The 13677-nt window shown below is 36.8% G+C and overlaps 1 protein-coding gene across 1 annotated transcript; it reads right to left on the reverse strand.

Moving 5' to 3' along the window:
- Window positions 1-990: 990 nt before the first annotated feature.
- LOC146005232 (uncharacterized) lies at window positions 991-13151 on the reverse strand. The gene is made up of 7 exons (XM_083144314.1): window positions 13047-13151; window positions 11568-11685; window positions 11195-11308; window positions 10634-10764; window positions 8258-8389; window positions 6138-6226; window positions 991-2625 (listed from the first exon to the last, which is right to left on the reverse strand). The coding sequence occupies exons 1-7, from the start codon at window positions 13101-13103 to the stop codon at window positions 1929-1931; spliced, it is 1338 nt and encodes a 445-aa protein (XP_083000440.1). The 5' UTR covers window positions 13104-13151; the 3' UTR covers window positions 991-1928.
- Window positions 13152-13677: the final 526 nt, after the last annotated feature.

A 13677-nucleotide genomic window follows, 5' to 3' on the forward strand; every position in this document is an offset into this window, starting at 1 on the left:
GAGCTAAAAGGCACCTTTTGAAGTCACCCGTTTCCTCATATGTGCGAAAACACTTTCCAATTCTCTCGTCGATTTTATTGTCACGCATCTTCCTTTTCTGACCTTCTAGATTAAGTTTCATCCGCATGGATGTTGGTGTCTTCTGTTTGTCTCTTCAGGCTGGCCAGAACATCATGAATTTTTGGATGCGGTCTTCCAAGCCACCAATTTATTTTGTTGTTCCGGCCTTCTACAGCATTATTAGTTCTGTAGCGTCTTTGGATATGTTAGATTAGGTCCTGATCGTCGCAATTGCCCTACCATTAATTTGTAAAATGACCTTCACCCTCAAAATCATCCGTGATTTTTGGCTTCATCACAATTGTCGCCTTCGCAATTGTCCTAGATTCTTGTTCCACTTTGTTTTGCTTCATTACTGCACTTATCAAAGCCTACAACTGACAACTGACGAACGCTATATCGATGCAGTGTTGCCACATGGCAACTATAACCCGAAAACATTCGGTACTCATATAAAGATGCTTACATTTTATATTCTTGTCTTCAAATTACAGTCCACGGTATACAATGTGCCATACAGGCGGTATTACCAATTGAAGTAATAAGTAATAGCCATGGAAGGCCTCAATGATGGGAGAAGATGACGGCTATTAAAATTACAACTATTACCTAAAATCTCTAATCTAAGGTCATTTTGTTTGTAATATGCACATGAGAAATATACATTCAACTAATTAGTATTAATTAACATGTACATAAACGGAATTTGAACCAATACATTTTTTTATTTTGCTGCGACTGTACGCTAAGCTGCGATGAAGCACTATGGCTTTAAGAACTGGAGTTGTCGCTAGGAGCCTTAAAATGACCAATCCATGTTATAAATGTTTAGTCCACTTTCGATTTCAATATATTTGGTACAATGTTTACTAAATGAAAACACACGCTCTTTTAAACAAGATTTTTAATAACAAATTAATAAATTTACGCGAATAGAATATACAACAGTTATTGTTAAAAGTGCTGCCCATGGTAAATGATTTGGAACATGATGGTGTGTGAATATGTGCTTGTATCAAAGTCCACTTGATCAAAGATCTACCGGGTGGTTAAAATTAAAATTCTCCTACTCATAGCTCTATGGAGCCCGTTGGAAGCAACGGATTGTGGTGAAACCTGGTATGGGGAAGCGAAATTCGAATAATAAATAGTTCAAATTTTCGTCACCTGGTGGAAATGTGGTGCTGAAATAATGACAACCAGAAGTCAGACATGCAAAACTTTCTTTTCAGTTGATGTCAGTATGGTATGTTTTAAAATGCGTGCTGTCAGCATGAATGACCATTTGGAAACTTCAGACAGCGTGATCAATCGCACGAAGGGTTTCCCGGCGGATGGTAGCGAGATACCGCATGATGCTGGATTTCAGCTTTAGCCGAGTCCGTACACGTTCCTGATGGAAACGGTCTTTCAGGAATCCCCATAGCCAGAAATCACATGAGTTCAAGTGCGGAGAACGGGGTGGCCAAATATCTGGAAAACTTGTGGAGATCACACGTTTATCGTGATCGACAGGGAGGTCTATACGTAATCGTTCTTGCAGGCAGGAACCACATTCTGTGGAAGTCTGTGGGAGGTGTTGAGCGTAACGTGTACTCGTAACGGAATGTATGCGGTGTCAACTCCTCAAACCAAGAGGGGCCTAGAATAAAGTTAGCAGTGAATCCACACCATACCGTGACGTAATCGGGATGCTAATGTGCTATTTCAGCGCCACATTTCCACCTGGTAGCGAAAGTCTAACCTTTTTCGTGGGCATTTGCTTTCCAATGGGCTCTATAGCCTCTTCTACCAAGTTTCACCGCAATCCTTTGATTCGAACAGGCTCAGAGTAGGGGAGCCAGATATATACAACATGTAAGTTACTCTTAATACCGAGGCAACCTTCGTATGTGGGTAGGAACGCGGTTGTGTGATATTTGCACTCTGGGCAAGGAAACTGAAGAGTCTATTAACGATGAGCCACGTGAAGAAGACTTCCCCCAAACCATTGGATTCTTCGTTACACCATTCTCTTTCCAAGGTAGTGGCGAAAGAGACCTCGGTGCGTCAGGCATCACAGGATCACGATAGGATCTAAGAATGTCGATTGCTCTTTTAGAACTTCCTGGACTCCCTTTAGGTGCCCATTGGTTCATATCCACTTCCCGGTCGTACATAGACTTAGACGCAAAGTAAAAGTTTTCAGGTTCAGCTTCACTACTTGTGATGTCCACACGTATAGAGTCATCTAAATACTCTTTGAAGTCGACTGGGCGGCGTTCTTTACCTCGAGGAAGCTCGGTTTTGATGTCACCCTCGCTGTAATCTATAGGGGGAGAATTTCTTGGTGCCGATCTTAGAGGTACTATAGCTGGAATCTTCTTAGGTAGAGGTTCGAATATGTATCGGTTGCTGATGTCGAAACTCGAGCTGCTACGATCGGAATCATATCCGTCAGTTTTACCTCTAAAGGAGACGTGTATCTGAGCCTCGGTTGTCTTGGGTAAAGATTCAGCGAAAGAGTCACTGCTGATCCAAGAATCGTACTTCGAAGAGCTGCTAGTTTTCCCATCAAATGAGGACCTGTGAATCAAGTTTTGCATGTTAATAATACACGAAACAAACTGTGCTGAGTGGCATTCAAGAAGCAGTGTAGGTATACCCTCGTTAGGCGAGTAGAGTGCCAGTGCCCTCCATCGATATACATTACGAGATTGCAACACTGTGAACTATACTGCACATGGGTGCTTTATGTAGCTGAAACGTTTTTTTCTTGATCTTTGTTCTAAGCTCAGCTGTGTTGTTCTGTTGCATTTCTAAGCCACGTAATACGAGGGCTGGGCCATATGTCATGGCTGAGAGCAAATTGCAATTGCCGTGAAACGTGAGATGTCCCGACTCGCACCTGATGAGGCGGATGGTATTCGGACAGAGTTGTCAAAGGTTCAGGAATTTAAATAAGTTCAATTCCGGTACAACATAAAAAATCAGCAACCGTAAATGGGTTCTGGACCGTAAAGAACATTTTCATCAGTAAAGTACAGCGTGTCCACAATGAGACTCCAACATTTTGAAAGTCTATAACTTTTTCATTTCAGATTGTACAGCTATGATTCCGGAAGAAGCAGAAGCAGAAACTCAAATGGTTTATGTGGTAACGTTTTAGTGCACGCAATAGCCGTAGTGGCGCTGCAGCACTCGATTGTTTGAAAATGGAGATTCCAACCGAGCGTGCACAGGTTCATTCGAAAGGAGTCCACAGATGTCAGTAAGACAAGCAGTGAAGAACTGTGTGAACTGTCGACCGTTTCATACCAAATTCTCTCGCTGCTTGTCTTACTGACGTCTGTGGACTCCTTTCGAATGACCTCCGCACATTTTCTACAACCTGTTCCTGGATTCTGGGTTTACCACCACAGTGTCCTTTCAAAACATTGCCGGTCGCCAAAAACTGATCACACCACTTCTTTATAGTCGTGAATGTCGGAGGATCCGTATTGTACACACGACGAAAGTTTCGTTGCACTTGAATAAGTGATTTCGTTTCTGCACACCACCACACAACCTGTGCACGCTCGTTTGGAATCTCAATTTTCAAACAATCGATTGCTGCAGCGCCACTACGGCTATTGCGCGCACTAAAACGTTACCACATAAACTTTTTGAGTTTCTGCTTCTGCTGCTTCCGGAATCACAGCCGTACAATTTAAAATGAAAAAGTTATAGACTTTCAAAATGTTGGAGTCTCATTGTGGACACGCTGTATATCAATTCAGTCCAGGAACAGTTTTTCCGAATCAATTTAAATACGATCCAGGAACCTTTTTTCCGAATCAATTTAAATACGGTCCAGGAACCTTTTTTTTTGGATCAATTTAAATACGGTCCAGGAACAATTTTTCAGTGAAACAATACGCACCTTGGACCGAATTTAAATTATGCGAGAAAAAAGTTTCCGGTCCTCCAGCGGAACCCGTTAGAATTTATGGGTTTCCTGAAACTTTAACAACTCTGTATTCGAAGCCTCCCATATGTGGGAAACCGTCTTCCATATCGTTGGCAGCGTGTTGTGGACCCTCTCAGCGACAACTTTGAGGGTTCACAGAGCGCTTTGTTTGCGTCTCTTTTGCTCTTGTACTGACAATGTAGCCTTATGACTAATAACAAGACCTTTTTCACCTTAGGCACTTCCCTACGAACCCCTAGTACACATGACCTACCTTGTTCATACATTGCTCAGTTCCATAAGGTGCCTTCCCTCTTCCATTTGTATATTTCGATTTTTTGTGCCAGTTCCTGCATTCTTGCGGAAAGAAACAGTTGTCATGACTTATGGCCCAGCCCTCGTATTATCGTATATTATCAGTCGTATGCTTGGGGGACTAAATACGTAACAAGTACATATAAAAGAGTAGAAAGAGAGAGCACAGCAGATTCTTATGTTATGCGGAAGTGGGTTAGTGAGGAAGGGGAGGACACGTAGGTATGTGTGACGCAAATGAACACAAAAGTGACTACGTGACCGAAAGTGAACACAACACTGCTTCGGTTGTTACATATTTAGACGCGGTAACAACTGCCTCCCAACCATGCGACTGACGTTAACTTCACAATATCACATCACTTAGGAAGTGCAACAGAAAATTGCAGCTGATCTTGGAAAAAAGACAAAGAACGAATGTTCAGCACGCATGCGCAGTATAATTTACTATGTATTTTTTTCTCTCTTGTTATTTATTCAACATAATTGGGAAATAATAATAATAATACGCTAAAGATAGTTAAATGGTTGGGAGACAGATGTACCCCCGCGCGCCTATGTATGTTACAAAAAATGACGCGCCTAACGCACGATTATTCAGGCAGCACTTAGATGTATGATTGAAGGGTTAGCTGGAAGATGGGTGTAACTCATAAAACATAGTTTTAAGGTAATCAAGGAAACTATCTGCACCCTAGGTGGGGCGGGGCTGGGGCATACAATATTTGCGAGGCCTATAATCAAAATTTATCAGATATTTTCCTTATTCTTAAGTACAGGTGTCCTATATAATCATAAAACACAATTACAAAACGGTATGTTCAATATCAAAATGTTACTTTAACTATAAAAGTGGCAATTTATAATCATGTCCAGTAACATAATTCTTTTTTTTATAGGATTTTGATGATATTGTAAATTTACGTACATATAAAATAATGTTTTCACATGATTTCCATCACCTCCAAAATGGTCGAGATCGAAAATATGTGGGGTCCTACCCCAACATCCCCTAAATGTGCTTTCATGGCACGGTGCTATATGCACGGAGAACTTTACCTTCCCTTACCTTTACATATTAACCATCTTTTACACAAATATTTGAACACGATTTCCAGTAGCCTACTTTGTATGGAATATTATTTCCTTAATTTTCGATATGATTAAGTATGTCAAAATAATCTACGAATGCAGGCTACATGAGATTAGTTACTTAATTGGAAGCATCAGCGCCATATAAACCCGTAAAAAGACCGTACACAAACAACTAACCAAGCTACGCACTTCGCTTTCTCTTGCAGGGACCACATTTTCATACGACAAAGTCTGCTACCTCAGTGGGGCATCTCAGACAAACGACAGCAATATCAATTAAAATCTTAGATATTTACTTATTATTATCCAGCGAACACCATGAAGGTTCATAGTACAGGGTGTTCGTAATAAATGTACAAAATTGTAAAGAGATCTTGTGGACACCCTGTATTTATTATTGATCTGTTGTAGGGATGGCATAGAGACGAGACGAGGCTTGGCAGTGTCACGACCTCGTTCCGAGCTGTTTTGTTCTCGATCTTGTCTCGTATAAAATAAACGATTTATACAATGAACTTTCAAGACGAGACCAAGGCTAGTCAAGGTACCCTTTGCTTTGATTTTATCCGTCATTACAGACTAAGACATATCCAAAAGTACAGTACTTTACATAAGAAGAATTATAAATTCGAAAAGTAATGATAACTATATTAATCTTAAGACCTTAAATGCGCCTCTGAGTACCATAACTAGTTAATCAAGTACGTACCAATCCAATGACCAGTTTACAGAAACATACCTTAGGTTTGTGGCCTTACTAGCGTCACTTTGGGGTGCTAGGAAGTTGTAAGGTTTCGTTCTGCTTGAAGGCGACGAGGCTGTGATTGTCTGTATTAAATAAATACAAAAGAAAAAATATTATTTACTGTACGAATACTTCAAAATTTGTACGATTAGTAACTACGATGTAGCACGAAAATTTTAGAATCACAGCGTCGTAGCTATTACCAAATATTATAAAATACAGAATACTTTGAACCAACAAATTGAAACCTTCTTAATATCTACTTCTACCCTAAGAACAAAATATGATGAATCATGAAAATTAGCATAATGCAATAGGAGGAAGTTTGTTGTGTTGTAATTATTTTATTCACATATTGTTTATACATATAAATTAATTAGGCATATTTTTGACACATTAGAATGCCTATTTTAGACTGACAATGAAGAAATAAATTGACAAGTTCTCAAGTAGACTGGATCTTGGATCGATAAACATAAAATTCAATTTGAACATTTTCAAAATAAAACACTATTTAGGTGCTTATAAAATGTTCAATCTCTTTTTATTTTCACCCTAATGAAAATATTAATTTCGCTAATTTGTTACACTGGTCGTGTGCTAATTATGAAAACTCCTTACAATAACTTTCCCCAACTAATTTATAAATATATGTATTTCTGAAATTGCGCGACTATTGTAATATTTAGATTTAAACTTTCCAATTGCAACTATAAATTAATATTCCTAACATTCTGACAAGATACTGTGTATTAGTTTTCTCTTAAAATACGACAGTATAGAAAAACACGAAGATATTACACAAGTGTCGTTTTGTGATAACACCATACAAACTTCGTTCTTATGTACGTACATATATTTCTCACAGTATTTGTAGTTTTGATATTTAACCATGCATATCAAACGTTTGTTAAACCTTCATTCACATTTACAATGTTTTTCCTGCGATTGTTTGGTGTGGTTGAAGGTGGGATTTATAAGTGTTTATACTTTTATTTTCGGGAAATTTAACATAGGCCTACAAGGTGTTTCATAATGTTATTCGGGCTTAACGACTTGTATTTCACGTGGTTTTACGTTTCTTCCGCATGTTTTACGACAATTCCACTCGTGTGATGTAGAGAGTTTCTTAAAACTCATAGACTATTAGGTATATGGAGATGAAACGTATTATATATTATAGTCTCTGACTCGGAGAATTCGTTATCACTTTAGCAACAGGTTTTCCCATATTTGTGACGATAAGTATGGAGAAGTTCTGTGCGATTTATAAAGTGAAAAACATCTTCTTTACTATGTGATTAAGGATTATTATAGCAAACAATCTCTCATTGTCTTTGGAGGAGAGAGAGAGAGAGAGAGAGAGAGAGAGAGAGAGAGAGGGGAGGTCATCTCAAAGGTAACGAAATTTCTTACTTTTTTTTTAAATACAGATATTATGTTTTTTTTTTCCTTTTTTTATTTTTTGAGGACACATTAGGAGGTGCCAGTCAACAAGTTAAATCCAGTAATCCACCTGCAATGCATTTTTGTATCCCCAAAGAAAATTATGAAACATCCTATATTTGTTTCTGTCATTTGTTGGCGATTCTTAAAAAATTGCAAAAACTCACTTGCGCGCGTTTCAATTTAAATGGTTTCAACAATAAACGCATAAAACAGTCAAACTTTTCCAAGAAAATATTACTATTCAAAATTGCAGGCCATGCTAAAAGAATAGTGGCTAACGCTCTCATTTGGAGTTCAGTGGTCTTGATTTTAATATCCGGTGGGGATATATTGCAGTGTGTTTCGGACTCCACTTTAAACTGTGGATCAAGTTCTGTTTAGCCTATGTGAGCATGAAATGTATTAAAGCAAAATTTGTCAAATTTTGTCGAAAATACCACGTATTGTGTAGGCTATATATATTCAATCTACATAAGGTTTTCGTTATAAAAATAATTTTTGTAACAACAGGTTGAATTACAAACAAAACTGAAGTGCGTAAATATTTGTATCCTGTTGGTTATAAACACCAGCACCTTAATTTGGAAGCAAAACATATGTTTTTATGTGTTGAAACATGTGGACGATGGCTAGTCTTTGCTCTATATAGCTATCAGGTAACTTACGAAAGGCTCTTTGGGATGGTAAAACTGGGTGATTTTTTGCACCAGTTTCACGACGAAGTAAACATTTAAAGCGTATCCAACGACGAAACGAGAAAAGACGAATCCAAGAAACACCAGAGCGTCTGTTTCACTCTGTAACAAGAATGAGAAAAAGCATTACCTTGTGGCAAGTGGACATACATTTACACAATTTTAACTCGCTTGTAATTTTCCTTCGAAATTATTTTCCATTCTTTAACTTTTTCGAAATTCGAAACTGACATACATTTAATAAACTTTTAATGTTTAGAATTTTTTGTTGGATTTATATATTTTAGGCTACTTCAAATTTATTAACAAATGATAATTCATTTTTAAGTTTGTTGTTTTATTTCATCTGTGAATTTATTGCTAATAAAAAATAATTACTTTATTTATCCCTTTCGCTACCAATCAGTTTTAACACAGCCCAATATCGTAATTATCATTAAGAACTTCTACCAATTAACCTAATTTGACTTGGTTTACACTAAGAATACACACTGTGAAATGTGTGTTTCTTATTCTGTATTGCAGTGACTTGTAAACAACAGTTTCTCTAGTAAACACTATTTGTTTCCGAGGACAGAATTTTGTGTATAAAATGATTTACTCTTCTCTTAGTGTTTTCAATATATATATACGGTGAGTCACATAATTATTCGGACAGATAAGATTTCTGAATATTTACTGACGTGGTCGTGATATAATACGATGATAAATGTTTAATATTTATTTAACAAACAAAACACAATATGAGCACACTGTTAATTATCTTCAATTATGTTTAATATAATATATTAGTAAAATATTTTCATTAAACAAAACAAACATTTTTTGTGGGTTAAACAAAATTATTCGGACACATGGAAGGAGAGACAGGAAAACACGCTTGAAAAGCAACGAACAGAAATGTCAGTATCTGGTAGGCATCCCTTTCATTTTTAATACCTCGGATAAACGATTTGGCATACTTTCTATCAATTTTCTGGTGTACAATGGCGATATGTTGGCCCATTCATGTTGAAGTCTCTCCTTGAGGTCTGCCTTCGAGGTTACAGGTATTTTCCTCACTTCTTTTTCCAACTTACACCAGAGGTGCTCAATGACGTTCAAGTCTGGAGACTGCGGTGGAGGATGGAGCACTTTTGGGCAGTTGTACAATAACCATTCTTGTACTACGCGGGAAGTGTGCTTCGGGTCATTATCTTGATAAAACATAAAGTTACAAAGAATGCCCATCATTTCAGCACTAGTCTTTAGATTTGACTTCAGAATGTCAAGGTAACGGTACCTGTCCATTGTCTGTTCGATGAAAGCCAATTTCCCAACGCCTTGGGCCGACATGCAGCCCCAAACCATTACGTGACCACCCCCGTGCTTCACTGTTGCTTGCATATTTTTCCCTCGGAGCTCCTCGTTTGGTTTACGCCACACTGTTACCCTCCCATCTGACTCACAAATATTGAATTTACCCTCGTCAGTGAAAATTACCCGATTCCACCATGTCTGATCCTTTCCTAAGTGTTCCTTTGCGAACACCAGTATTTTTGTCCTGTTTGGCTTACTTACAAATGGCTTTCTCCTGGCTACACGGCCATGATAGTTTGCCCTTCTGAGCACTCTTCGTATAGTTTCAGGATGACTATGCTTTCCACACTCCTCAGCTACCTCAGCACACACCATTGGAGCACTCATCTTTGTTTTTTTTTTAAATTTTCCTCACGATTACTGTCTCTTCTCTGGGGGAAATAATTCTTGGTCTCCCTGTATGACCGTGGGACTCGATCCTGTCTTCATCTTTAAATTGCTTAATAATATCTGCAACTGTACTTTTTCGTTTTCAACATTGAGGCAATTGCACGGTAAGTTTTACCCTTAGCGTGGTGCCATATCACTAACTGACGTTGTTCAAATGAACTTTCCTTTCCTCTTCGCCCCATTTCTACATAGAAAATGTTCTTATATCACAACTTTGTTAAACAAAACGCGATCGTAATTGCTATAGAAACCTACAGGAAACCAGAGTTAATATATATGAACATACATCAATCAATCCGTAAATCGAAATTGTCACTGTATCGCAAACTTACGTTAACATTTACTATGTGTCCGAATAATTTTGTGGCACTATTTTTGCAACGGTAGGGATTCATCCTTCGTTATATTGTTGCTGATGTTCGTTTTTTTAACTTTTTATCGGCCAATTTTGTGCTAAACATGACATTTTTTAAACGAAAATCAACTTCAACGCTGTACACAGATTTCACTCCCTTCCCGCTCTTAAACGTTAGAAATTTACTGTGTGTCCGAATAATTATGTGACTCACTGTATATATAAAGATTAAGGAAACTTACTGAATATTCTGATATATGAGCGAAGAAGACGATCGTTGCTATGGCGTCCACGCATGATATTACTCCTGTAGCAGCCACCCATGGTGCACAGTGAAGAACCGTTGATTTCGTGATTCCCTCCTTCAGCCGAACTTAAAATCAGAAGAAAAATGCATTAATTACATTACATCCATGACAGCAATGTCATAATCACAGAAAACATGTCCAAAAACAGGATCTGCTATTGAGTTCCATATTTCTTTGCTAAGGCTTCTAAACGAACAAATTTAAAAAATGCAATTGCTAAATAAGATGCTGTGTAGGTTAAAGAAGCACATGCCCCCTTATACTAACACTTACCGATCAAGGGGTGACCCTTTCCAAAGACACCTAAAGGTCAAGTCCCATTCACCAAGTCTAGCGAGGCTCTGGCGTGTAGACCCACAGCCAATATAATCCTGCAGGGCTTGTGTTTTTTGCAGTCCATTTGTGTTTGTGATTGTACTTTCACCTATTTCATTTTATCACCATTCATCCTTATCTTCACATTAGCCAAAAGTGCCAGAAATGCAATTCACTTACCGATCATTAAAATAGACGTAAGGCTCCATAATATATCCAGGAAAACATAGCCGATCATCCAATCATTTGTGGTTGCAGCTAAAGGACTAACTCCTGAACAATCATTTCCAGTTCCTGTCCAGAATTAAAAAAAATCAATATTTAATTGCATTCCTTAACTTTGAAGTTAGTATTACTGTTAATGTGTTTTATACAAATTTTATTTAATTAAATTGTGTTTCAAAAGAATCAACTGTTGATCAAATCTTGTCTCCCAAGCTAATATTTCACAGTTCATTTTCATCTATTATATGCCTAATTGTATTAAGCAGAATAAAATTAGGCCCACTTGTCATTATAAACTGTAGAGGAAATGCTAAACAACAATACTTACCTGAGAAAATTATATATAGTTGAATTCCGAAAGAATTACTAGAAGGTATTGGGATTACACAAGAGTAGAACTGTACAATAGCCAAAATGGCTCCTAGAATTCCAGAAATTCCTTGCACCTGAAAAAGAAATTTAAATAGTTCCTATGCATATGAGAGTGCCGCACATGTAGCTATACATTCAGTACAGAACATGATGATAACTTTTGCTTAATACAGTTTAAATTAAATAAATTATAGAAACCGTTATGATGATATGAGTAAGACAGATAGATGAATTATCTTCAACTGTATGTTTTATATGTAAAAGTAATAACAATAAAACTGAACTTATAGTGACTAAACTTTATCATTATTTCGGTATAATTACCATGTATCTTTAATGTCTGTAACAACAAAGAATCATCAGTGCAACTTGATTAAACACGATTACATTGATGGACTACTGATTGACAAATCGTTCAAGAACTATTAAATTAACATATTTCAATATTAAAAAAATAACATTATAATGAAAAGCGACTATTAAAATAGTGAAATCTTAAGCCACATTTAAATTCTCCCATTCCTTCTGTGGGATGGGAGTTAAAAAATGTAATCATTCAATTTTAATGTCACCATCGTTTTTTGCCACGAACCCTCGAAAAATTTACCCTGAATATCAGTGACACATACACATTTTCCACTCATGAATAAACTTTGCAATTTCGATAAACGCAATATATGACACATCTATATAAATAATCAGTTAGCCACCAAACTGGTGTGTTTGAATAAATCTCAGAATATCATGAATTTGATATTTGTGAAATTTTCAAATTGTGTCTCGATAAGACTGGAAGGACCTAAGTCTCGTTCTCGTCTGGAATTTATAAGGTTGTCTCAGAGTGTACAGTCACGGATACTTTTGGATTATAACAATCCCATTAACTTTCAGTGGAATCGTTACAACCCAGAAGTGTCCATCCCTACTGATATAGTAACAGGACCTCGAACTTTCAAGCACTTATAATCATCTAAAATTCATTCTAAAAGTACAAAAATGACTTAAAAATGAATATACATATTCGTTTAACATATAGATATAGTTTTCTCCCTTATAAAATAATAATTTTAAATTCAATATTACAATAACGTTCTGTGTTATTTGTGTTCTAAATTGATGTAGGCTTATGGTTGAAAAGCACACCTACTTCAGTTTTAACATTTAACAAAAGGTGTGTTCGCAAAATCATATTTATGAAAACTTTTAAAATACAATAAATATCATAAATTTTAGGCACGAAAACAGCAAAACACGGTCAATTAAGAGGAATTTCACATGAATGTGGTGCGTTTTATTGTTTGCCGTTTATATTAGGGGAATAAAATAGTTATTTGCTATAACATTCGACGTCTAATACTAGAACTTGTGAATATTATACTATAAATGGAGAACTGGCTCCTTATCGATTATAAAGTTGATGTAAACGACTACTTACCAATGTCCACGATGCGCCCAGCACGAAAAACCGCTGCTCGTCTATTCCCAGGATCATTATTCGAAATTATTGGTCACCTTCACATGTCAGTTGCTGATTTGCAGCCATTTAGGCATAAATGTGGCTTTGTTGCGCAAGGTAAAGTCGGAACGATCAATCTTATCTGTAACTGATAAGATTTTGCCATTACAAGCTCAAGAATTTAAGGAAACAAAGCAATGTGTCATTGATTAGAAGTATGTAGGCTATAACCCTATTAGTATCCTTTTTAACTGAAGAAAAGATTTTGTACCAGATCTTCTCTCTATCTTTTAAGGGAATATATTAAAGGGAAGTGTCTGGTTTAATGTCAAGGAAAGCTCAGAGTTCATATTGATTTAGAATTTCCTAAAAATCGGAAAACTTTACTGGCGATAGTCAATGAATTCCATAAGGATAATAGAAAACCCGCATAAGTCGGGGAGATATTAAATATGATTGAACGTTGATTAGTCACGGAAATATTAAATATGGTTGAACCTGGATAAATCACGGAAATATTAAATATGGCTAATCCTGAATTAGTCAGGAAAAGTATTAAACATGCTTGAACCTGGATAAGTAAGAGAAATATTAAATATGTATGAAATTG

This window comes from Lepisma saccharinum, chromosome 23 (assembly GCF_977018435.1).
Source record: "Lepisma saccharinum chromosome 23, izLepSacc3.1, whole genome shotgun sequence".
In the NCBI taxonomy this organism is placed as follows: Eukaryota; Metazoa; Arthropoda; class Insecta; order Zygentoma; family Lepismatidae; genus Lepisma; species Lepisma saccharinum.